A 27244-nucleotide genomic window follows, 5' to 3' on the forward strand; every position below is an offset into this window, starting at 1 on the left:
GCAGCCGTCACTGACCACTCTGCCCAGCTACTGCTCGATGTAAGCACTGGGTCTGTTGTGGTTGGAGCCCATTTTGTGGGACCAGTGGGCTCATGCATGGTGTAACTTGGACTGAGCCACCAGACGTTCACCTGCCCTGGAGCTCCAGTACATCTCAGCCAGTCAACACTTCATACTTTCAAGTCCCGAGGGGTTGGGTTTTTACCTCTAACAGCAACGATCTTGCACATACCCCAAACACCAAGTTATTATACAAGACCACAAGCACTCTGTTTTCTTCTGGCTGTCAGACAAAATTTTGAAGAAGAAAACAAGCACTGTCAGACACCGTCCAAATTCCTCTCTCATCACCCTGAAAATATTCCTCTGATATCTTCTCTTCAACCACCATAGTAAGAATAGATAATGTCATTAATTTACCATTTACTGAACCGTTATTGTTCACTCACTTCCAAATAGCACAGGGTATAAATCACAGGGTAGCACAAACTTCCAGTTCAGCCTCTCCAGACCACAGTCATGGTTAAGAGGCACAGTGCTAATGCGCGGCATTCCGAGACATCTGCTTCTGAACCTTAACTGAACTAACCGTCACGCAAAGGAGCCGATACCCAACTGAACCAACTCACAAGGCTAAGATTTTCAAGGCTCTAGTTGCATAAGTAAAAATACAGAAAAATATGTATCTGCATGTTGTGTGTGTACCCTTTTTTAACCATTACCTGGCAAACTCTTCAAGGCAGGGCTGTTTCTAGGAATTAAGTGCCATAAGGTGAGAAAAGCGTGAGCCCTGCTGTATCGAACAGCCATTAGCCATACTAGAAACTGCACCATAACATTAATTTTGCAGCTACAAGACGCTGGCCTTGAACAGAATTAATGCATGTGCACACATTTGCTACACAGTCATAAATTCTAGTAATGCAATTTTATGAGCCTCTTAAAAAGTAACCATTGGAAAAAAACAACAACAACAAAAAAATAGTAACGGGAAAGGCACGGTAAAGTTCAACAGTAATATTTCTTTACCAAGACAAGGAAAGAAGACAAATGACTCAGCCTCCTTAGTTCCCCCCTCTCCCCCACCATTACTTGGGGAAAAACACACAGCACAATACAGATCTGTTTTATTGTATTAAGTGTATCAGCCTGGCAGGACTGCAGCTCAGGAGGATTTTTCAGTACAAGTGGAGATCCGTCTGTCACTAAAGCAGAGGTTACAGCACAGCTTTTCAATAGGGACCAGACTCCCCAGTGTTTCCAGGGACAGGCAGAATAATTAGCATTTCTCTCGTCCCTCTCCCAGATCAGGCTGTTTTACCGTACGTAATCCCTTCTTTTCCCCTCTTCCAGGGGGGACACCTGCCGCTGTGGACACAGGCTGGAGCCCCACCACCACGTGCTGGGGGACAACATGCAGACAGCACACCACGTACAGGCTCAAAATAAGCGTAGAGAGAGAAATAAGAGTAAAGAGAGAAATTTTGTTGTGGATAGCAGGATTTTACATTTTTAAGCACCAGCAATCAGAACTGCATGTCCTTACCTGAGCAGTTCACCCATTTATTTTCACCCTTAATAAAAAAAAATCAGTTTTCAGCCCTCTGTTTGCAGAGACTGGCCTGGAAATGCAACTCCCTCAAAGCCCAACATGAAAGAAAATGGGAATCATCTTCACAACCCTGCCATTTCCAGCGTGATCTCATGATGTCTGGTCTCATGATGGGGCTGGGTGAGATGGAGCACCAGGTCACATTTCCTTAAGTGCTGCCAACCCCACCAGCTGGACAAGGAGAACTCAGACCTCAGGGGATTGTTTTAACTGAGGCCAAAGCATCAACGTCTGGGAGAAAATTCCGTGTATTTACTGAGGAAATCTGGTTAGCTTTGAGAAAAGGCAGGATCTGAGCCTGCACTGTGTGTCCAGAGACCTGCTTGGTGTCTCAGAGGAGGCACTGTGGGAGGGCAGGGAGAAACAGGATCGGGGACGGGTAATTGCTGCCACAAAGCTCTTCATTTCTAAAAGCCTCCAGCTTCAGCAGCAACCGTCTCTCCAGACACCCACCGTTTTCTCAGATCTACACTGCATTAAGCCTTGGGGACAGCTTCCCCAGTCTGGCAGTGAGTTCATAGAATTATAGAATCACAGAATCATTTAGGTTGGAAAAGATCATCAAGTCTAACTCTTGGCCCAGGACTGACAAATCCACCACTAAACCATGTCCCTAAGCACCACATCTATAGGTCTTTTAAATGCTTCCAGGGATGGTGACTCCACCACCTCCCTGGGCAGCCTGTTCCACTGCTTGACTGCCTTTTCAGTGAAGAAATTTTTCCAATATAAAACTCCCCTGGGGCAACTTGAGGCCGTTTCCTCCATCCTGTCACTTGTGACCTGGGAGAAGAGACCGTCCCACCCTCGCTGCAGCCCCTTGCAGCAGCTGTGGGGAGCGATAAGGTCCCCCCTGAGCCCCCTCCTCTCCAGGCTGAACACCCCCAGGTCCCTCAACCGCTCCCCATGGGACTTCTTCTCTAGACCCTTCACCACTTTGTTGCCCAAGAGTTTTGCACATCTCCCCGCATTCACTGCTGCTCCACCAGGACCAGCAGTGGCCAGTGTGGGTACCGTCTATGGGCCAAGCACAGCTGCTTTCCTGTGCTGGACTCATCCAGGACTGTTAACTAGTCTAATGGTCTAATCTAACTGCTGCTTTCAAAAGAGCTTATAACATTAGATCTGTAATTCCCCCCTCCAAGCAATGTCACAATACTCTCCTACATGTAGTTTGTGCTAAATTGCAGAAAACAAATAAAACCAAATGGAACTTACTTATGGGAGGAACTTGGCTGCTGACAGCCCACTTTCTTTTTGGAAGATTTTGCTCCATTTTCTAGGTGAACATCGTAGATTTACATAACAGCCTGCAAGATATCCTGTGGTCCATGGTCTCAGAAGTCACCCAAAGTAACCAAGCTTGCTGGAGAACTACTAGCAGAACAGCATTTTACAAGATATAGTGCTCTTTCCTGAAACAATAGCAAAGGAAAAAATAAGATGAAAGTACATACCTAATTTGCATAATTACTTCCACAGTTGCTTGCCTTTTCCCAAAGTGCACACCAACCCATCTGACCTTTCCTTTCAATAGGACCACACTGCTAAGGGCAGGCTACTGGCTACTTTCCTTTCTTCCATGTGCAGATTCAATGGGATGGAGTCACAAGAGCACCTCAGAGGGCAGAAAATGGCCTCGAGATCCAATATTTTGCTTGTGACTCTTCTGTGCATCAGGCAGAGCCATTCGTCAGAGCTAGATCTGAAATAAAGAACTTATTCAACCAGTACAATCGATTCCTGTGAGCAAGACATCCAAAGCAGCACAGAGATCACGGGGCTGGGTTTTGGTCACCAATACAGAGTTGCGTAGCGGAGCTTTCTTCTACCTTGAGACTCAGCAACTCTATCCAGCAGCTACTGTAGAAACCCGGCAGCTGCCCCATCTTCTAGCACAGCAATGACCCAGATGAGGTCTATATATCCTACATATCCAGCGTCTTGACTGAGGCATGCTGTGCTAGAGTGCTTAAGATTTTTTGTCATGAGCCTGGTAACACTTAGCATTTTTGTGAAAGTTCCTGCTCTGGGATTCATGCTGTAATGTAAAAATCCAGAGGGCACTTCTATCTGTAAGCTTTTAGACTTGATGGGTACAAGAGAAAAACATTAAATTCAGGCAAATCTATGCTACTATCTCCAAAACTGAAACCAACGCTAAATTGTGAATCACACTCCCTCCTAAGGAGACCTGTGATGGCTTGCAGCCCGACTCACGGCACATGAGCACCTGAGGCTGGAGCTGGGGGCCTGGCCTTGCGGAGAGCATTCAGCACTCCCATCCTGACCAAGGCTGCTAAAGCAGTGCATTAAAGGTGTTTATGCAGTGGAGATGAGGAAATCAAGATCTTACATTACTATGCTTTCATGTCATTGTTCATTATTTATACATGTCCTCTTCTCGGCAGCTGCCCTTTGCAACCTCTGATGCTCTGTCTTTGGTTCAACAGCTGGAATTTTAAGACAAACTGGTTTTACAATTAACAAGTCAAAAGCAGCAAATTAAATTTATATAGAAAACCTAAGCAAACTGCCTGTTGATAGGTGACTATAAATAGTTATCTGTAGTACTGACTTAAAAGGGACAGTGGCTGTATAAACATGTAAGTGAAACATATCAAAATATTAGTCGTGACCTTATTAAAACTGTTGATACGGCAAAACCCAGTCATGAAATAACCTATAAAATGAAATATTATGATTAGTGTCAAGAGCTAATCTGCCAGAAGCCCAAAGAACGTAATGCAAAGGAGCTTTTAAAAGAAACCCAACAAACTCATTTTTCATTATCTTCTGCCATCTTATTATTTCACAAGTGAGAAATCCATTAGCAATTCTGCCAAGAACTAAGACAGGCTGCTTAGTTATCTAACACCGAGACACTCGCATCCCATGGCTATCTTGATGTCCCTGGGAAAAAAAAAAAGAAAAAAAAGGAAAAGCAATGAAGTAATAAATTATTATAACTGTTCCATTAAAACTTAGGACTCTGTAATTTTCAAGTTTATTTGGTATTATATTTAAATGAACCAAAAGGCAACATTGTACAGTAACTTTATAAAATAAAATTATTACATAGTACATTAAAGAAAGCCCCATTAAAAAAAAAATCCTAAAAAGTCATTTGGGGACAGATCCTGTTCTTGCTCATCTTCACACATGATTTATCGAGCTCATTTCAAGCAGCACTCTTGTTTTAGGAAAAGCAAATGGGATTTGCCCCCAAAATGGAGTATCTTTTTTTATAATTCTTGCAGTTTCATTTTATCATGTGTAATATATCAAGTTTATAAGGCATAAATACGAAAAACAGTTCAATATGCTCATCATTATTTTAATTAAGTAATACAATCTAGGACACTTTTTTCAATCACACCAAGGATTACAATGTACCTATAGCTTTAATTTGTTTAATTTTTTTTTATACAAAAGTCTATCATATAGTATACAGTATATTCTAGTTGGTAACTGGTTCACAAGGTTGATCACAATATTCTTGCAGGTTAATATTGTCAGGATTTCACCTAGCTTGTATACTCTGCGCAGAAGAGTCTCTCCTGCCCAGACTGCTCTCCTGCAGCAGCAGCATCCCACCACTCCATCTCCTTACCTATTTTAACTGAAAAGAGTTCTGTGCCAGATGCAAAACCCACTGGGAATGGCTAGGGATGCGCATCCCGGTGGTGCCGAGGAGCTGCAGAGGAGACAGCAAGGCAGCAGCTCCTGGAGGTATTTGCAGAGGGGGAAGGCAGGGATACGGGCTCTGCTTTCCCCGCTCCCCTCGGGCTCCTGGCACCATGGAGATGATCCCAGAGATTGCAGGAGCCAAATGAAGCCCCAAGAGGGAGATCCATGACAAACCACAGTCTGGCGTGTAGCAAAACCACTGCCCCAATAACGATGGGTGCCAGTGGCAGCTTGTGCAAAGTAAGGATGGGCAAAAGCACCTTGATAAATTAGGAGTTGCATGGATGCTTGGGATGCTGAGTGCTTGGGTTGGGCCAGCTCCATGTCACCCACAGCACCAAAACCAGCCAAATCCTCCTCAGGATTTTGGGCATCTCTAATGCAAGGATTCACCCGGTGCCAGCTGGATGAGTCTTGCACAGACAAAAAAAAAAAATTATTCCTGCACAGACAAAACAGGGGTTCTTACATCTCTTCTAACACATCAGTGCAAGCACAGCCCCAGCCCGCCCCTGTGATCAATAACACCTCCTGCACCCTTCTCGCATCTCCACTGAGATATTGTCTAAAATCAGATTACTGAGATGCGATGGAGGCAGTGCTGCTGATGTCGGGCTGAGGGCAGCAGGGTCAGCCCACTCAGGCTAGCAGAGGGGGACTGGTGAATCTGGGGGGGGGGGGGGGGGGGGGGGGGGGGGGAAGTCTGCCCCGGTGTCCATCCCATACTCACCCTGCCCCTCCAAGGGACTTGTCACTGCCAGCGTGGGCAGGCAGGGGACTGACTGTGCCACCACAGGGCCACGCTGCTCTTTCCAGCAGCACCTGGTGCTTGCTATCACCAGGCCAAGGAGGGGTGTAAAAGGGCTTTCTGACATTACCCGGAACCAGGAATGGGTTTTTTCACATATACAATCAACTTAAATTGTGCATAAAGTAAACTGCAGAGCAATGCCCTCCAGAGTGTATTCACATGTCTAATATTAGATATCTTGCTGGCAGCTCTGAATCATCCCTGGAGGTTTCTCTACCTGTCTATATTTACTACATACGGATCCTGAGCTCCTAAACTCAGGTACTCTGAATCACACCATAACCAAAGGCAGCTTAAAATAGACAGTGTGAATTGCTCCCTCCCTACTGTGACTCCATCCTGCAGCATCTGGGAGGAAAGAGAAATAATCTTGGTATTAGGTATGGGCCAAAGCTACAGAATTTGGATCAGGATTCAGGCCAGGCAGGTGCAGATTTTGGTCTAGGGGCTTATCCTTGTTCTGTATTTGCTGATGGAACACCTGCCCCTGTGCTTACAACTTGTTTTTCTGATAGATCAACAGTCCCAGGGATCATCTATCCCTAAATAAAATACAGCACACAAGCAGTGTGTAAACAGCTCTCCAGCTGCAGGAAAGAACTGACATACATCTAAAGTCACAACAAAGCCTTCGCCTCCCACACGCTCTTTCCCCACTACTTTTTTTAAACCACCCAGAAACAAACAGCAAGTGCGGCACATCCCAGAGAGCTGGAGGAATGAGCATCTGATGCTTTCCTAGCTGCTGTGTCATCATGTAGGGAGGCTGCTTCTGAGGAAACCAAATTACCCTACATAAAGAGCATTCACTAACAGAATCTCCTTTCCCTTAGAGGACCAGCAAGATCACATTATTTCCTGAATGACTTTTTTTTTATTTATTTAAACTTTTTTTTTTTTTAACTTTTTTTTTTTTTTTTTTAGATCTATACTTGACAGAAGAGTAATACCGTCTGGGTATTTGCTTTCTTTAACCATGGCAGGTAATTTCTGTTATAGCTTGAGAATTCCTTTGAACCTGCTATTTGCATTTGGGATAAAGCATCAAATGGACATTTCCCATGGGACACAGACTGCTTGCTGTCCAGTAGAGTCAACTATAATTCTTAAGTACATCAGCAAGAGGGAAGCAAAAGGTCTCCCCATGCTGAATGCATTGCATTAACAGCAAGTTTCCACTAGTGTTGAAAAATTGTGCCCTTAATACAATGCTCAGTACCCACCAGCCCTGCAGAGTGAGGAACACTCTGAACTGTATAGAAAGCTTGCGGGAAAAAAAACCTCCATTAGTACCCATTACTGTGATTTATGTTATGGGCTTAAAATAACAAAATTAAACAGTTCTATTTAAGCTGCAGTCTAAAAAAAGGCACAAAGACTTTGTGAAAAAAAAAATTATAACTGTTCAGATTACATTTCCAAGAACTTTAACAGAGCGTTGCTTTGATTTGCCAGCTTTACAGGCAGGAGTGAAACTGAGACAATTTCACTGTCTGCGGAGGTAAAGAATACCCTTTTGGCAAGGCAAGTTTGCCAGCTTTATCCAAATGTTATTCAACAGAAGCAACTAAAACCTCTTGTGATTGCTTTAAAACATAATCTTTTTGGTCTGCAGCACATTGCACTTATCTAAGTACTCAGTGATGATAGTGGGTCTTAGGGCAAGACCAAATACAAAGAGCACTTTTTAATCTGAACATAGAAATGAACTCTGTTCATGGCTACACAGTCTGCTTTCAATCAAATGGTTATGAAATACATAAATACTATAAAAAAAATACAATACATTCAAAGTTTTCTACATTGTAGAGAGCTTTAAGACTTTTCCTAGCTCCCCAGTGTAATGCATATAGAACATTCCCTTCTATACAGTGCTACCTCCATGTACCCATACCTCTGTTAAATGCAACATAGCTCAGACAACCTTCCTCTTTTGCCTGGATTCTCATCAGTCTCTGGTTCTGTAAAACATAGTTTCTTTAGGAAAAAAAAATTGCACTTTTAAAAATGCATAAAAATTGAACCAAGTTCCCATTAACTCCACCTCACAGTCTGTTATTTAAAATAATACTTTTTTTAAAAAAAAAAAAAAAGTGTCTCTAGTTGTTTTGTGTTTTGCCTACATTTACAGCATTCTCCATCAGGTTATCCTCAGAACATTCTTCCTTAGCAAATCCCTTACAGTTTTGCCACCAGACGTTTGAAACACAGCATGAGCTATCTGATATACACGCGGCCGGGAGTCACGGGTCTCCGCAGGTTCAGGATTTCATTGTACAAATGGGAACTACAATGACCAGAATAACCGTACAAGCTGCTGCTGCTATCAGGGCAGCTATCTTGCAAACCTTTGCTCTTCTGAACTCGGCTTCTTTGCGTTTTAATAAGGAATCATAGCCAGGAGTATAAATGTCTTCCATCCAGTACTCTAAGTTGTTTGGGTTTAAAGATTCTTGAGTCTAAAAATTAAAAGGAAACAGTTGTTAATTGTCTGGGATCTGTCATTAAGAAAATAAATAAAGCAAGCAGATATGCCTGAAGGCCTCCCAACTGCATCTGGCTCTGCTGTCAGGATAAATTGCCACTTCTCACATCCTTTCAACTCTTGGTCCCAGTTCCATAAGGCTAACAAAAGTGGCAACAAAATACAACAAAAATTAAACTCCTGCAATAGTATAATTCTGTTGCAAAATCCCTCACATACCTCTGATTTGCTGGAAACTTCGTCATCTTGGATGGCATTTAAATAAAACCTCTTTAATCTGCTAGAGAGCAGAGATGACAGCAACTAACGGTCTGTTACTGCTTTTTAAATTATTAAAGCCCAGCTGATGGGAAGGGTTCTTACCACACACTCCTCATGCACTACATCTTATAAATCTAACCCTAATTTTGCTGCCATAACTTGCTTGCAGGGTGCGACTGCCCAGCTCCGGCCCCCAGCACCCAGCCCCTCTGGACAGGTGATCTGCAGACCCCCACCAGAAGGGCAATGCCTGGGGGCAGCGGCCCTGGCCCTTCACACCAGCGGGAATGCACAGCCACAGGCAGCAGGTGCTGAGCACCCCGCACAGGCAGGTTGCAAGCGGATGTCCATGAAATCACCCAGGACAGAACGATCCTCAGATCTGGGCTCTCCTTCCAGCTCCATCTTCTGAAAGTCATCTGAATGCATGAGACTGTCTCAGTTTTAGGGGCAAGAGGAGAAAGGGAACTGGACACCTGGTTTAATATTTGCTACCACACATTATTCTGGACCATCTCCACAGATGAGACCATTTAACCCCAATGGCACAATCTGTATTTCCACAGGAGGAAACACTCTGCTTGTTGCCAAAGTCTGAGTGTCTCCAGGTTGCAGGTGATTTCAAAAAACATGCTTAAGAAATGGACAACTTTGCCCTCATTTCACACAGGTGAGCAAAACAAAACAAAAAAACTTAAAGGAATGTGAATTGGTCACAGAATGAAAGCCAACCACCTGAATGTTTTTGTTTTGGGGCTTTTTTTATCTTTTAGTTTTTTCTTCCTAAGATTTTGAAACCTCTTCAAGCTCTGCATTTCCACTTTGCTTGTTTTCTTCCCTTCATCCTTTCTATTAGGAAAATGGGGGGAAATAAAAAACTAGGCATTATATTGCACTTACCAGCAGAAAGGAATCAAGTAAAAAGAACATTCTGAAAAATGACAGCTTTTTCTCAAAGCTGCCTCCTGTGTCTGGGGCTCCAAAAGACCATTTATTTAAAAAAAAAAAAAAAAAAAGAAAAAGAAAAAAAAATCCACATACAATGTTCCAGTAAGTATACTCTAACAAACACCATTTCTGTGCTCCTAACGGACCTGATCCAAAGCTTGTTGGACTCCGCACAAAGAAACTCCAGCTGACTTGAGAGGGATTTGGGTAAGCCTTTAATTGGCTAATTCAGATTTTGTGACCATGAGCTACTGGCTGAAACCTTGCTTTGCCTGAAAGCAGCATTTGCTTCACGTACAGAACTACTACAGGGAGTGATATTATAGCTACCCCAGAAACAAACAAGTAAAATTAAGCAATGGTTTTATCATTGTTTAACAGACAGCTCTACAATAGCACTAGTATGCTGAAACAGTCTGAGATTGTACCGTTCGGGCTCTGAATGACCTGTCCCAGCTTTCTAAAAACAATCAGCAACATCGTCTCCAGAAGCATCAGAAAATGGCCTGACAATGCTTCATCCCAGTGGATCATCATACACAGAGCAAAGCAGTGACACCTCACACAGACCCCACACCTGGGACAAACTTTGGCCTGACTGGCTTTGCAGTTTCTCTTTTTGAAGAAAAAACCAGCAGACTTGTCAAGTTCCAGGAGAAATTTTCAATACATAAAGGTAGAAAAACCCCAAAGACAGCCATGCTATGCTTCAAGGAAATTACACTTTTGGACCTCTCTGCCTTGGTATTGACCTTTTAACTACTTCAGAAGGAAGATACATTATTAAAAAGGCCCATTACTGTTAATCAGCTTCCTTTCCCGTTTCGTTGCCATATGTAGGAATGTTCATTAAAGCGTAATGTATTTACTTTCAGTTCTAATAAACTTAATCACTGGGAAAAAAAACCCACTCATCAGTCTGTGTCTATTTTTTAAGTTTGTCAGTAAGCTCTATTATAAAGTCTAGACATGGGCTTTGTGGAGTAGCTGCAATTCTGGCAGTCCTTTTGGAGGCAGAGAATCAAACCAGTAAAGTTTTATCACCTTTATCCTAAAGATAAATGATGGCAATAAGCCGATTTCTCTGGTTTGCTCACAGTCGCACAGAGCTGCTTACGGGGAACGAAACAGCCCTACGAGGAGCAGATGGAGAACACTTCTCCCAGGGGAGCTTTGCTCCCAAATATCACCTCCGTTGCTGCCTCTGCGCAGCAGGTAAGGGATGCTTTGTGACTGCCTGCTGCAGAGGAACCCCTTTCAGCCTTTTCCTACTCTGGCACAGAGTCTGCAATGCCAGCATTAGGAATTCAGTAAGCCCTTTAACGCTGATGTGAAGCAGCAGGTCTCGGGCTCCTGCACACCACCTTCCCTGGCAGACAAGCTCTGGAGACAAGCAGACTGTTGGCTGGGGTAGGGTTGCACTAAGCAGACCGCTGGTCACAGAGCCAGGCTAGTGCCATGCTGATGTGCCCCGAGCTGTAGGCCAGTGTACCCCAACCGCTGCCGAGCCTGTAGCGAGCTGAGACAGCTTGCTGTGCTCTGGGGCACGCGTACACATGCAAGGAGCCCAAAACACCCGTGGGCAGCACCAGTCCCCCCACTGATTCAGCATGCTGCTGGATAAGTGCATGTAAATGATACACAGAGATCTGCACATCAGTGTGGATTTCATTATGTGGTGCGTTTTGGGTTTCATGACCAAATACTGCAACATTTGTTTGGTCTTTACACGTTTTGGATGTCACTCTTCATGCTTCCTCTTTAAACCTGTACTCAGACATCTTCCTTCCCAGAAGATGTCTTGTGTTTATCAGGCTAGACATGCATCCAACATGGCACAGAGTATCCAACATGGGCACTCAGTCCCGGGTCCAGGCAGCCCATTATATATCAGGATTGTGATTTCAAATACACTACAGTTTGGGAAAATTTAAATCAAATTTTGAATTTGTCTCCCAGCAACTTCCTCTGCTCTGCTTGTTGCAGAAGAACCTGCTCCCTTCCAAGCTGGACTAAAATGCAAACGAGACATGCCCATTAGCTGATCTGCTCTTCACATGATGTTGGTTTCCAACAGCCACTTCAAAGCTGCAACAGTGATGTGTTTCAAAAACAGTCATGGTATTGAATGCCATCTACAAGTATTTTATGTCTCATGTTCCTAACAACATGGAAAAAGACCTAACAAATTCTCCGTGAATAATTCAGGCAGAACAAGGATAGAAGAGAAAGCAGCAATGCCAGCTCCTGCACCATTCTGCCTTGCTGCAGTTTGGGACTGGTTCAACTCTGCATCCCTTTATCCCTCAACTCTTCTTTAGAGCTACCAACACCATGAAAGCTTAGCAGACATCTCTCCATTGCAGAATAAGCTGGGAGCACCAACCTGTCAAGGATCACCATTCAGCAATTAAACATCCACATTCTTCTTTGTCCCTGGCCAGGATGGATAGGGATCAGCAAGATTAGAGGCTCAACGCTGCATAGCTCCTTCCTGAGCTATCCAAATCCCTTCTTAAACACATATTCTAGCAACATCCATTTGCAATCAAGCCATTCACATTAAACAAATGGGACTCACTTGTAGATCCAATGCTGCAATCTTGCCTTTATCCCCTGAATTCCTTGTATATTCCTCTATGGTCCATGATGGCTGGGCGCGTTTCACTTCAGCCAGCTCTGTCAACCTCATGTCTGTGTAGAGCGGGTTGCTTTTCATGTGTGACTTGAGTGATGCGGGGTAGGGATGAGGACTAAAGACTTGCTCAATCAAGAAAGCATCTTTTGGTTGTTTAGAGAGTCTATGTGGCTGTGGGATTTCATATTGCCTGTCTGCCTGCAATAGGGTTCAAAAGAATTTGAGAGAAGAAACAGGACTATGAGGGGGTTAAACACAAAGGACAGAGATATTCCTTTCAGAATCACCATTTTATTAAAAAAGTACCACCTAGGACAAAAGTTTTGGATGGCCTTAATCCATTTGCCCACCTCCTCACAACCAGACCAAAGAGGTATTTTACAGCTCATGTTCACTATAATATGAACACAAAGCTGATGCAGCAGAAGAAATTTAGGTTTTGTACTGTTTACAGATTATAAAACAATCCTGAAAACGGCCCTGGCATCCAGAGAAGTCTAGCTGATCTGATCTGGAAAAGCTGAGACATCCATGCACACTTCTAGTTTTCTGTTTCCAGATCAATCTTAACATGAAGAAGTCTTGAGGAAAGCCCCCATGCAGCACGCCCTTGACACCATACCATCCATGGTACCCATCCAGTGCCAGCCATGGTCTGCTGCAGGAGTGAGGACTTGCAAAGTCACCATTTCATCCTGGGCAGTTCAGTTTACAGAAAAGCCAAGGTTTGGGCTTACTAAGGGTAACCTTCTTCCTCTTCTGCAACCTACTAACAACCCACGGTTTATAGTTCCGTGTTTACCCAGCTACACTTATTTCCACCAAACTTCTTCCTCTCCTTTCTCAACCCTTCTCTGCCCTCATTCCCCATCATAAGGACAGCATGCCCATCATGTGGTCCTGATTGACAAGAGAGCTGAAGGACCCCCAACCCTCTCCACTGTCCGTGAAACAGAAACAACTGCCCACACCATGCACAGTTTCAACTGAGCAACAACCAGAGCCCAGCACAAGGATGGCCACAGTAGCTATGGGGTCTGTGAAGACAGTGGTGGGCAGCTGTTAGGAGGGATGGGCAGTTTTTCTGACCAACCGAAACAAGCCCACAGCTATGCTGCATTTCCACAATGGGAGGCTTAAGACTCATTTAAATGACCGTGAAAGTCAGATATAGAGAACATTACTACAGTTAAGAGTCTCACGGTACACGTACAAGGACTCTTTTCTTGAGGGATTTGAATCCATGAATCTATTTGGTTGGCTTTTAAATATGCACATACTTCTCTGATAAAAGCCGTCACAATGCAGTTTCAAAGTATCCCTTCTAAAACAACCACTAGAGAATTTCAATTTTCCCCACAACCTTTTCACCAAGTTAATTACCCAGCCCCCTTACATAGCCACTGATGATGAAGAATACCATCACCTTCCAAAGACGTCACTCACATTACCCCCCCACCCCCTTTTCAAAAGAGCAAAGCTTTTAGAGAACAATGTGACCATATTACAGCTACCAAGCCAGAACATACAGGTACAAAATCGCTCAATTATGATAACAATAAAGACAAGCATAATACGGCAGGGCAAAATGTTGTCATACCCTGAGGCTTGTGATGACTATGGAAGACATTCATAACTAGATTATTTTTAAGTGCTTATTATGTGAGTTAAAGTTGAAATTACCTCTTTAGATTTCCTGTGCCAGTCCTTATTTTCTCCTCCATCTCTCTCTTTCATCTCCTCTTCTGTAATGCCAACTTGGTTGGTGTAAGTAATAGCTCTCCAGTCTCGGGGAGAGTTTGAAATACTTGCTATTTTGGATTCAGTTGCACTGTTTTCCTCTGTTAATGATCTCGATGACCTCCTCGTAAACAAACTTTTTTTTAAGGCTTTTACCCGAAGACTCTCACTATTACTTCCACTGGCATCCGAACAGCACCATTCTGGATTATTCTCCAGTTTGCCTCCATGAGGAGTATTGTGGCACTGAAATATCTGTGGGGAGTTACTCTCATCTGATGCAGCCTCACTCGTCAACGAATTGAGATCTATTTGTACACTGACCTTCTCTGGCTGTTGAATTTTTTGATCCAACTTGCTTAATTTTCCCAGGACTTGGGAGATTTCTTCTCGGACGCCTGAGAGAGATTCCAGTTTCTTTTCTATTTCACCAATCCTCAAAACTAATTTGCAGACACTCGTTTTTAGTTCATCATCTGTGTTGCTGATATCTGCCCGGACCACTTTATCCAATTTGTTACAGGCATTCCCGTTGGAGATTTTAGTCAAATTGTGCTCAGGTGAGCTCTCACAGTCTGATTTATGCACCTGAGACAAGGAACCAGTGCTGTTGTAGCACGAAGACTGCATCACTCCTGTGGACCCACTGATACTCATGTCATCCAAAAACCGAAAAATGTCACTGATGTCATCACTCACAATTTCGGAGTCATCATCTGACTGCTTGAGAGAGTGCCGCTCTCCATACTTGGCCTGGCCCGCCGCACACAAATCTTTGCACTTCTTGTGGTCCAGACCTTGCTGCTCTGTTTGTGTCCCAACACTCGTGGTCCTGTCGATGCTTAAGATCTGAACAGAAGTACAATTGATACTTTTATCCTTAAACTTTTTGACTGGCTCGTGTTTCTCCACATCTAGAATGGAAGGGATTTCCTTGGGTTTATGCCCATTTGGTTTCACAGCGTAGTTTGCTTGCATAATTGGTTGCTGCTCCTTCGTGTTCAGGTAGGACTGATGCCTGTCAGCTGAAGGGAAGCTTGGAGATGGATTGTTTGAACTCTGGTATCGTGGCTTCTCTTCAGACTGCTTCCTATTAAAAAATGACCGTTCAAAGTCAGGTACCTCCTCAGTATTTAAACTCCAGCTTTTAGCTGGCCAGGCAGTTTGCTTGGCTGGCTTTCCAGTCCACTTTTTGGTGTCCTGGGGCCCGAGAATGGTAGTTGGGCCAAAATATGTTGAAGCTTGAAGATCATCTAAACTTTCATGCTTCACTCGTCTTTTGTCTGGTATAGGAGAATAAACTGGATTCAAGTACTGGCTGCTGTATGGCATTTCAAAGCTGTGGTTGAAGAAAGCCTGCTTAGAGCTTTCTTTCCTGTTCTGAGGCTCTCTGTGTCCATCTTCTGACTTTTTGTTAGACGGTATTAAGTTGGGAGATATTGTAATCAGATTATGAAAATCTTCTTTGAATATATTTCTTTTCTGGACACATGACTGCATCACGAACGGCTCCTCATTCGAAATGAAAGTTTCTTTTATTCCTGCACTTATAGGCAAGGAGTCCTGGTCTGAAATAGATTCATTTTCAATGTTCATGGGGAAGTACGTACTCTGCATCTCACATGGTGGAGACGTGGCGATGGAGTAGGATGCCAACGCCTGCAGCCTGTCCAGAGAAGCAGCCCGACCCTTCATCTCCTTATTAACCCCCAGTAAAAAGTTGGGTTCTGATGAGGGGACAAACTGCTGGCAGTCTTTGCAGTCCATCTTTCTGCATTTTGAAGACCTTCTAACTGGAAAGCCCCGATTGAATTCCTGGTCATTCAGCTCGCAGTTGGGCACGCAGTCTGCCAAATTGCAGATTTCCGTGTCAGATCTACAGGACTCAAAGGATTCTTTCTTCTTCACTTTCTGCCTTGCAACTGGAAGTTTCTCCTTGGCCACTCCCCCATTCATTTGTATGAGGTTGAATATTGTTACTATATCTGCTGCAACCATGATTTTCTTTGATTGCTGATTGTTTACAGTGCATCTCATTTTGTCTTTGAACAAAGTTGCTGGGAAATTAGGATCCAGGCAAGCAGTGTAAAACAGCACACTTCTGAGCTTCGCCAACTGGGATAAATCAAACCTTGCACATAGGGACTTGCAGAGGTCCTGGTAAGAAACAGTATTCTGCTTTGTGTCCAGCTCCTCCAAGATCTTCACCAGGAAGAGCGAGGAATCCTGGTTGGACTCCATGCCTCTAAGTGTATTTTGTGGTTTAGTCTGGGAACTGCGTTCCACTTCTACAGCAACACACAACAGCAAACAAAAAAAGATTCTAAGTCACCCACAGATAATATCCAGAACCTTGTAATTCAGCCACAGATGGGACCTGACTCCCTAGCCATGCATTCGAGGGCTTGCCTGTACAACCCATCATTGTATTTCTGGACTCCAGGCGGTAATCCTAGCATCAATGAAATCAATACTTAAATGGAATCAGGATTTCATCCAAGGAGGCTCATTTATGTCAGTGTCTACTAAAGTGAGCAAGTGAATAAACAGCAGAAGCTTTGGAGGGGCTGCACTGATGGCAGATATACAGTCCCAGCCTGCTTGCTACAGGGCTTTTACAGAATTTCTTACCAACAGGCAAGAGGTTGAAAGTACACACACGTCAAATTGTTTGATAATAATTCTAGGCCTAGACTAACCAGAGATGATCTGGCACACCATGACAACCCCAGCTGTTTTCATATCTGACTGCAAATGGCTCTCAGGAAGATTCTTCTGACAATAAACTTCTGACATGCTTTCAGAAGTTATTTGAGCACATAAGTACCATCTTGCTTATTTTAAAACATTATTTTCTCCTCTGCTCTACCATGACACTTTTTCCAGAAATATCTTTTCTTAAGTTTATGATTCAGTAATGAAAAAGCTGCCTGATCCCATGCGAAAAATCTGTGAGTCCCATTTCAGCTATAAAGTGCAACATTTAGAAAAGAACAGAAAGAGTTAAAAAATTTCCCACTGAACCTTGAAACCAATCCAGCAGATGCTAGAGGGCTAGCTGCCAATCAGGGTAGCTTTGAAGACTGAGAAATATCAAGGACAGAGAACATCCTCTTCAGGGATGCGCTCCCAGAGAAACCCAGGGAGCGCAGCTCCATTCACCAGCCCAAAATGATAGGGCAGAGGTGGAGAGCAAAGGCTGCACATTTATGTGGATAACAAGAATAGCTCGGACAAGCACAGCTAATGCTAGCAAACATCTTGGGAAGGATATAAACCCTTGCACTTCCAGAGCTGAAACCAACCTCTAGGTATTACGGATTAGGAAAGGATGTTGATGGGGGGCAATTTATTTTTCATCTGCCTACTGTGAATATCCTTGTTGGTGTCTCTGTTGTCAGCTACTAGGAGAGACACAGCATGGGATGATGCAGCCTGCCAATTCCTATGTTCGCTCACTTTGTCTTTGTTATTCTTACTGATAGGAATGACAAAAATATTTTCCCTTCCCCAAAAAGGTATGGTATCTTCCCCATTCACTGCCACCCTTAGATAACCCCTGGAACTAGTCTCTCCATCTTCATCAAATGCAGAATATCCACCCAAATGGTGAAGCACAAGAGTCAGGCTTCCAAGGTTTCTTATGACTCATTTAAAACATCACCTCCCAGCCAAAAACCCAGGACTTCTGAGCACCGCTGCAAGAATACAGGGCTCCTGTTCCCCTGCTTGTAGCCTTTCACCTTGCCCTGATATCACACGCTGGTGATCACTATCTGTGTCAGAAGCCAGCGTACATCAGCTTTCATAGGAAATGCCACAGCAGCATCTTCAGGAGGTGAAAAAACCACTGGGTTGCCCATAAGAATATGAAACAAACCTCCATGCGGACTTGGCTGTTTATTTAAGTAGCATCTTTCCACTGCGTATGATCAGAAGTTGAGCAGCAGCAATGTGAATGTATGTCTGTGATTGTAAACACAACTCTCAGAAACCAAAGGCTACAGGGATTTTTCAACACCTTCGCTGTATGCATGTTTGCTTTTAAAGCTCCTCTATTGTGCATAGCAGCACAACTCTCCTGCAAACTGACAAAAGAGAAAAAATGTTATATATTGCTCAGTGCTTGGCTCCAGAAAGTAATACTAAAAGCCGGAGGAGGATGCTTGTATCCCTTTTTATCAACAGTGTGTGCCCAGAGGAACAGCCTTTTTAACAGCCTGCCTTTGTATTGCTCTGACTTGTCAACGTTACACAATGAAGCTCCCAAGCTAGGTCCAAACTGTCCTGCCTGCCACCAAACCCACCAAGCACTCCCAGAGTAAACTTCGTATGTGGGGCTCAGAGGCTTTCCCAGATGCCAGGGGACTGGCACTGCAAGTCAATTTTTTACATGTTATAAATCTGCCATTTGGGGCCTGAGTGGAAATCTGTCTTTTTGTTGCCTCCAGGCTGAATATCAGCAAAAGCAACTATCTTCTCCCATCTGTAACTCCACAGCTCCCTGCAAAACCCTCACCTGGACATGCATCTTCACAGCCTGATATACACTCTGTGCTGTCCACACCCGCCTGCCAGCACCCTGCTTTCTCCCCGCTCACACTCCTGCTAAAATATGCAAGTAGTCAGTTTGCAATATCATATTTCTTAAAACTGTCAACCCATTTTGTTCCCTACCTTTCTGCCTTTACTCTCTCATCCCAATGAGGATATCCTAGGTACAGTTTCTTGAACTTTTTTGTTTTGTACCAAGCCATTCTTAGCATACCCTTCCCATCAGAGGTTTTAACTTCAATTCAGGTTGCTAAGCCCTCTGGATCTTGTAAAACTTGGGTGCAGCCTGATTTTCAAAGGTGCTGAGTGCTGACAAGTTCAGTGGAAGCCCTGCATACCCCAAAATCTTGCATTGCTTTTATGTAGCACGGACAAGGAGCCTTGGTCTGGGGACTCCAATCCATACCCAAGCAGTAAGGCAGTGGCACTGAAGCACAGATCCCAAGCAGAGGAGCCCTGCTAGACCTGCTTTAGCTCAGCGTTGGACCCTGTGCTCCCAGACCCCAGCCTGGGAGGTGGCAGTCAGCTGTACAGCAGTGAGAGGACAGGGAGGTGACAGAGGCTTTAAAACAAGGGTGACCCGGAGAGAGCTGAGCCTGCTGACGTGGGAATTCGGCCAATTTGCTCAACTGAGGCTCACCTGCGGGAGGTGGGAATTGAAAAGGCAGGTTGCAAAATCATAGGTAGACCTTGAGCTAGGAGTTAGAAAATTTTCCTTTTCACTCCTTGGCTGTTGACAAACAGCTTTTGGGTGTGAGTGCACTTTAGGTGTGAAAGGTACCTGCCTGGACATGGAAATGCGTGCTCCCTTGTGCCCGCGCATCAGAAACATTGCTAGTGGAGCATGTGAAAGATTCAGGCTGTGAAGAATAAGCTGTACTACCCCATAAGGATAATATATAAGGGCCTCGAAATCTTGTTGCCTGGGTCAAGGATGTAAAAACCCGGTGCCAAGGTTTTTAGTGGCACATTAAGCTCCTCTGTCTCTTGTCAAGCCTCCTAACAGCCTGCGACAGAGACAGGTACCTCTTGGCAAGTCACCCTGGGAGCTGCCACATCCCAGGTGCCAAGCACTTGGCCACGCACCATCTCAGTTGTTATGTCCACATTCATTCATTATCTCTCAAAGCAGGACCAGAATAGACCTGGACATGGCACATAAATGCAAGGCTCCGAAATAAGCACACGAAGGCCTTTTAAAGAGGGTACAGGGTCATGAATCAGACAAAAGCAGCAAAGCAAGTGAAAGCACCCACAGCAAGAGCAACAGCACGGGGTCTCCTCGGATGGCCTCAATTCCACCAACGTCCTCGTGCCTTACCTTCACTACCAGCAGCCATATGCACCCTTCAAATCACCCCCAAAATTACTTTGGTCCCCAGAGACATGGAGCTAATCAGACACAGGGACAGGATCTAGCTTATTTATCTTCAGCAAGACAGCCTCTGACCAAAGGAGCCACTTAACATTTCATCTTCAATGATTTTGTTATATTAACACTGGGAGGGTCGCTTTGAGTCAGCCTCCTAAGATTCAACATTGGCTGCTCTAATAGCACAATTCCACCCCAGCATGGACTTGTACAGCATCATATTGCACGGCTATCGATGGGGTCTGACTCCCTTTGCACGCAGATGAGCTCCAGGCTTACCACAAATCAATGCCGTCTTTCCCTGCACCAAGAGCAACAAACTGAGCTCTCATCTTACCATTAACCCACTGTCTCAGCCTCTGGAGGAGAAGACCAAGAATATTAAGACTGCAACCTCCATCCCTAATGGTGCTTTCTGCTGCACAAAGGGAATATACTGTTCTATTTTCTGGTGTCTTCAGGAATCAAGCCTCCGTGAGACCTGTGGTCCTCCAGACCTGGGGAACCTGCACACTCTTTCATGCAGCTCGCTTCCCCGCAGAAATGCCAGAACGCGCTTTCCCTCCTCACCACCTCCCAAATCAGTGCTGGGGAAGGGGGGCCCCTCACCTCCTGACTACCCTAAAAATTCACATTCACAGGAATTCATTAAATTAGCACCGCTCCTCAGTTGCCCTGGCTGCTTTCCCCCTAGGCACCTTCAGCCCAAACCCTGCCCCACTCACTGCACAGGCTAAGGGCAGCATACACTGGGGCAGATAAATCCCAGCACAGGATTCAAGAGAAAGTCCCACCACTCGAGATCCCTGAGCAGCTGCTGGGTGGCAAGGTGCCTGCGTGAGCCTGAATCATGGCCACTGGCAGACAGACCACGTTATCTTCCTCCGTTATTTCCTCCTTCATTTCCTTCCCTGTTCTTTGTGTCTCTGACATTTGCTCTCCCCCTTTCCCAATATCCACAGCAGGTGCAGCTAATACACAGATGCAGTTGCTGGAGTCATTATTTCCCCTCTCCCTTTGATTTACCAGCCGAGAGGGAAACAGCATCCTTGTTTTGCTTCCCCCCATGGTGACTAACGGGCCACCCTATAATACCATTACGTTGCGACAGACAGAGCGAGTGATCCTTGCATAAATTCCCCCAGAAAGAGCCAGCTACTTGAGCGCTGGAGAACATTAATATAGAGTCTGTGATATGCTGGTTTACTATTAACTTGAGCTCATAAATCTTTCAGCCTGTCTTCCCAACGCCAGATACTATAAAACAAGGCAGGCAATGCATGCCTCACATGGAACATGTAACACATCGAGATGGAATTTAGTTTTTGTTTTCTCCCCACACTCACAAATCCATTTCTCTGTCAAAACATTAAGAAATTTCCGACGAACGAATGAGCACCTTGAGCCTTGTCTGGCTCCCGCCGCGCACACACATGGGAGCTGGCACTCGGGCAAACACCACCCGTTTCCGCACACCTTAATCCTCCTCCTCCCCCTGCCTTCTGCCACTCATTAAAAAGAAAACTAAAAAGCGCACTTTGGAGCCCTGCCTGTACAATGGCAATCGCTTCTCTCCACCTTTCATTGAAGAGAAAAGTCCTCCTGAACATCCCAACATGGGCAGTCTCCTTCAGACTGTTCCCTCGGCTGTGTGGCAGCGGGGTGGGCTCTGGTCCCTGGGGCAGGTAGCAGATGTGTGTTGGCTCCCTGCCTCGCTGGGGTGATTTTTATTCACGGACAAACGCCTGCAGCCAGGGAGCTCACACGGCTTGTGCTCCTGCTCTCACCAGCGGCTCGCTGCCGTTCTGCCCAGGAGCAACGCATGCTTCGCACCCTCCCGGGCATCCCACCGCTAACCTCATCCACAGTTCACTGGGGGGACTGGTGGGGACGGCACTGGAAGAAGTTACTATTTTATGGCTCTCAGCTTGTGTGAGCAAGCCATGGAAAACTACGCTTTACAAACCCAGCTCTTTAACAGAGGCAGGCTCTGCTGTAAAGGGACCCTGCACAACACTTCAGCACACACAAGCACCCCACCCCCCAAGAACTGAGCAGTTTTTAAAGGCTCCCAGTGCATAAATTAACTGTGAACTTGTGGATAAAGGCAGCGTACCCTCACAGCCGTGTCAGGGCTCAAGTCAAACAAGGTTTGCCATTGATTTTTCTTGCACAATAACATTAGGCTATTTGTGTTGCTCAGTTACGCAATCCAGGTTAAGATATCTATATGATCTGGGAAAGTGCAAACAATCATTCTAAAACTGCAATAAATCACTTGAATTATTACTGCATCATACGTTCATGGTTATTCTTTGCCAACTATTGGCCCATATAAACACACACAAATTCCGTCCTTTCAATGCATTATTAGAGTGCATCCAAGTCACATTTTTCCCCAAGAAATTCTGCAGAAGGAGACACCATTGCAAACACTGACAAACCAACACAAAAAGGTCTAATCGAGTTAAACCCGAGTGATTTATTCCATCAATGGGCAACCTGGATTTCTCCACAGCAAACCTCTAACAACCCCACTGCCACCGGACCTCGCTCCGGTGGGTCTGGATTCTCCGGTCCCCATCCCTCCAGGCCTCCTGCTTGGGGTTTAGGGGTCCCGGGGCCCTGGCCAGGAGTCACCCACTTGGTCCCCTCCAGCTGTGCGGGACTGAAGCGGAGCCGCCAAAGTCGCAGATAGAGTTTCAAGATTTTTGAGTCCCCCCCTTTCCCGGGGAGCCTGACAACGAGGTGGGACCCCGGGGCACCCGGCAGGGACCACAGGGGCTGGGGGTGGGGGGCTCTCTTACCTCCATTTACCCCACCTGCCCTAACCCGGCGGGGGGGAAGCCTGTGCTGGAGCCCCCTCCCCGGCAGATGGGGGGCGGGGGGCGCTCCTCCTGGGCGCCCCTTTCAGCCCCCCCAGCCCTTCGCACATCCGTGCCCCGCTCCCCGCACCTGGGGCTCACCTGGGGGCTCCGCCTGCCTCTGGCCCGGGGAGCGCGGCCGTCACGGCCGGCTCTGCCGCTGCACCAGCCGCTTCCCAGCCCGGAGGGAGAGGAGGAGGAAGAGCCCGAGCCTGAAGCCCCAGCAGGATGCCATAGCGCCGGGCTGCGCTGACAAAGGCGGCAGCAGGTTGGCATGGGAGGAGGGAGAGAGGGGAGGGGAGGGGGGAGGGGGCTGCACAGGCCGAGCCTCCCTGCGCCGCCCGCCCCCCGCGCCCGCCGCTGCGGGAGGGGCTGCCCCGGCCGGCCCCGGGCGCTGCGGCAGCGGGCGGGCTGCGCTGCCCGCAGGGACGGTGCGCGGCGGGGGGCGGCGGATCCGCGCTCCGGCCGCTGGGAATTAACCATTCTCATTATCTGTGTTATTAGTGCCTGGCCAGCTGGGGGGGGGGGGGGCGGCTCGGCGCGGGGTCCCGGGGGCCCCAGGAGCCCCCCCGGCGCTGGCAGCCCCGCTGGTGTGTGTGTGTGTCCCGCTCCCCAAATCCGGGCAGAGGGTGCCAGCACGCCGCAGCCTGCTGCAAAGGCGTGATTGAGGGGAGGGGGCATGCCTCTGCCCACCTGGGGACATGGCACCCCGGTGCCACCCTGTGTGCCCACCGGCCCCCGGGTGGGTGCAAAGCCGGTGATGCACCGACCTGACCCCCGTAGGCCAGCGGTACCCTACCCCCTGCCCCGAGACCTGCGGGTCACGGTGTTCGCAGGGATGGGGACCGGTGGGGTGGGTGGCCAGCGCAAGATGCTGCGTGGGGTGCCCAGTATGGGGGTCCCCAGCCCGGGCTTGCTGCGATGGACATGCAGCGCCAAGGCACACTCGCTGCCAGTCCTGCCAGGCAAGAGCTTACCTTCTGTCAGAGCACTGCTGCTTTCCTCGTTGATGGTCGGCTTACCATGCCACCCAGGAAACATTGCAGAGAGTTTTTAATAGAGGTGTTTGTTGCTGGGGGAATAAAGCAGTCAGATGTCAAAGGCTTGACTTTTCCTCTCATTAGTACTGTTTGGGAAGTGGACTATCAGCTTGTCTTTCCTAGATGAACCAATTCGAAGGGCTGTATGCACAAACACGTCATGGCCATCAGACCTCTGTGGACAAGCTGGCATAAAACTATGGGTTTACTTACTCTGACAGCCTTGGGAACAGACGTCTCTGCTTTCCAGGAAAAAAACAAGGAATTGGGAGGGGGATTTTGTCTGCAGCCCACTGATGTGCAAGTTCTTCCACTGACTTTGAGGAATATTGTATGGGATTCAGTGTATATATAGTATCTGTAAAGACAACACACATAGCAGCTAAAGAGGAAAAGGTAAACATACAGCTTTGCAAAGGGAAGAAAAATGTGTTTATACTACATTTATTCTTACCACTACTTAACGTCATTGAAAGAGGCAGTGTCCTTGGGCCCCATTTGCCATGCTTTTCTTAGGTTGTTTTATGCTATAACCAACCATTTACTTGCAGATTGCATGGCTGGATGATTTCAGCCCTATACCGCTTCCTATAGAACATGCCTTCAGGTCATCAGAATAAGCAGAAAATCTCTCCATACCCTTCAGAACTGCAAACACCACAGAATAAGTAGGAAACATTTCTTATGGCTAGTCCAGGTCTAGCTGACCTTATTGTTTTCCTCCAGGTTCCAAGTTTTCCAGAGTTGGCTCCCATAGCAAAAGCCGGTCCAGCTAGAAATTAAGCAGCATAATAAAAATAATAATGAGATCAGTAATGCATTCCCTGCTTATGGAAGAGGATGCCTGATTAATGATTCCCTGGTTGACAAGAAGTCCCCAACCACATAATCCTGAACTCCTCCTGGGAGGAAAAGGGACCATGTGGCTGAACTGGTCGTGTACCAGCCAGTGCTCCCTTGGCACGCAGTCCTAGTGTGTGCTCACTGGCCCAGGCTGTAGCTGTGACATGAAACTGCCTGCTATAAAAGCCTGGTGAGATTTTCCAGTGACTTAAAAGCTCAAGGTTTCAGCGGAAGGGTTGCTCTTCAACGCACATCCTTTGCTCCCCTGTTGCATGCAGCATATTTTGCGCAGAGTGTTGTTCCCTCGGCTCCAGATCTCTCAGATCTAGGGCAACTGGGAGAAGGCATGCCCCAAAGCCAGGTTGCAGCCAGAGGAAAGTTTGGTGACTTTGCCTTCCTGGCTTCCCCCTCCACACATGGAAATTACATTTAATTGATGGCAAGGGTTTCATTAGCTTTATGAGGGCTGTGACTAGTAGCATATAATTAGGAATCACCTGCAAAAATTGATTTGAAACAGTTAAACATGGTGCAGATTCATAAACACAAGACATTGATTTTACAAAAAGACACTGGGTGGTGTGTCCCAGGCTGAAGTCGATGCTCAAGGGGCAGGGGGTGAAATAGTGCCTGTGGGCACCAGGGCTGACCCCCCTTGGGGTCAGGGAAAACATCTCTGAGCAGCTTGGGGTGTTGCAGGTCTGCAGTGGCCCCCCCTCTTCCCGTGCTTTCCCATCTGGACTCTAACTCTCCCCCGTACACCTGACCAGGTTTGAAAGCAGCTTCAGTGGGAATTTCATCCGAGGGGAGAGCAACAGAGCAGCTCTCCCTGTCCCCGTTCTCCATCTAATTTTAGTACCATCATCTCTTATTTCCCCACCTTTCCTTGATGTCTCTGCTTTGTTCTCTGCTCTTCTTTTCCCTTTCATCTCCTCTTTCCTTCAGTGGCTGGCACATTTACCTTGTCTGGCTCCCTCATAGCCTCCATCTTCCCCTCAGGCCCCCCATCTTCTCTCCCCTTCAACAACACCTTCCAAGTAGGTGACCCACTGGATGCAGGAGATGTCTCCTCAAGACAGGGGTGTCCAGGGCTGTGCACACCTGCATTTCCCAGCTTGCCTGGCATCACAGTGCTGCAGAAACAGTGCCCAGCTCCTCACAGGGGCTACAGTCTCTTTCCTATGTAGCATAACCCTAATATAAAGATATTTCAACCCAATTTGCTTGCCAGGGCCAGAGCATGTTCCTCACTCATACATGATGATTCCCAGCTACAAAAAAAATGAACACGTTGCCACTGTCTTGTCCACTCTCACAGCAGCAGGAGTGTTCTTTGCACGCAGGGCTGGAAACCCTGAAGCTGATGGATGCTGAAAGAGAAGCTCACATTGAGGGCAAGGTCTAGGAAAGAAAATCTGACTTCCATCACTGCAACACTCACTAGCTATTTCTCTGGAACTTTGGAGCTCCCTCTCCATGTTGGTAACTTCCCACAGGGAGGCAGGTTTTTTCCACTTGTGTCTTGCACACGCTCTCTTGCAAAATTTTCTTTCAGCTGCAGCCCCTCTAGAGCAATGTGCCTCCAATGAACAGGTACAAACTGCAGCAGGCCTGGACTCAGGGCTCTCCCTTTGCCTTATCTCAGATGCTGTGGCTGTAGCACCATGCAGCTGTTAGGTGCTCTACCTTGCAAAGACTTACACGAGTCATTAACTTAAACCAAAATGCTTGTGCCACTGACAGCAAAGGGACTGACCCAAGGGCTCGTTTTAAAGCACTAAGAAGTCTTTATGCAGCAAGCCTGCTCTTCACTTTTCTTATTGCAACCTCTGGGCAAATTTGTGCCATTAGGAAAACAAGAGCTCAACACACCAAAGCACCCTTCAACCAGCTTGGTGTTTTAGCTGCCCTCAGGAACCCTCAAATCATTTCCTGATTAATCTCTTTTTCTGAGAGGTAAAAGAAAACAAATTTCATTTTAACTGGGCCATGACCATACCTAGCACCTTCTTCAGCACAGACATTTCTTAAACAGCTAGCAACAGTGAAATGGTATTAAAATGTAGAAAAAACAGCCCTTCACCAATATAGCTTACAGTACAGAGATTGGTTTACATTGCCAGTGTGCCAACAGCAAGTCCATAGACTCTCCTGCATTTGCTTTTAAGAGAAAGATAAAATCTAAAGTCCAAAGCATAACCCTATGCTGGGAGTACAAGTAGTTATGCCCCAGTTAGACAAGACTGTCTGAGCCTGTTGTGCTCCCTGAAGTGTTTAACCAGAATTTGGGGAGCAAGGCAACCTCGGGGGGAATGGCTGGGTAACCCAAGGGGTGCTTTCTTCCCCTCTCTGTCACAGTCTGGATGAAACATTGGATTCCTTCCTA

The 27244-nt window shown here is 46.2% G+C and overlaps 1 protein-coding gene across 1 annotated transcript; it reads right to left on the reverse strand.

Moving 5' to 3' along the window:
* Positions 1–5974: 5974 nt before the first annotated feature.
* MINAR1 (membrane integral NOTCH2 associated receptor 1) lies at positions 5975–23234 on the reverse strand. The gene is made up of 4 exons (XM_005236459.3): positions 23078–23234; positions 14129–16473; positions 12389–12643; positions 5975–8572 (listed from the first exon to the last, which is right to left on the reverse strand). Exons 2-4 carry the CDS (start codon positions 16424–16426, stop codon positions 8375–8377), a joined length of 2751 nt encoding a protein of 916 aa, XP_005236516.1. The 5' UTR covers positions 16427–16473; positions 23078–23234; the 3' UTR covers positions 5975–8374.
* Between the last annotated feature and the right edge of the window lie 4010 nt (positions 23235–27244).

This window comes from Falco peregrinus, chromosome 1 (assembly GCF_023634155.1).
Source record: "Falco peregrinus isolate bFalPer1 chromosome 1, bFalPer1.pri, whole genome shotgun sequence".
Taxonomy (NCBI): Eukaryota; Metazoa; Chordata; class Aves; order Falconiformes; family Falconidae; genus Falco; species Falco peregrinus.

Excerpts from the sequence above, each read along its gene's own strand:
- MINAR1 (XM_005236459.3), bottom strand. The coding sequence starts at position 16,426 with ATGGAGTCCAACCAGGATTCCTCGCTCTTCCTGGTGAAGATCTTGGAG. Across the intron at positions 12,644-14,128 it reads GGCACAGGAAATCTAAAGAG|GCAGACAGGCAATATGAAAT; the intron begins GTAATTTCAACT and ends ACCCTATTGCAG. Across the intron at positions 8,573-12,388 it reads TTGCAGCATTGGATCTACAA|ACTCAAGAATCTTTAAACCC; the intron begins GTGAGTCCCATT and ends TTTAATTTTTAG.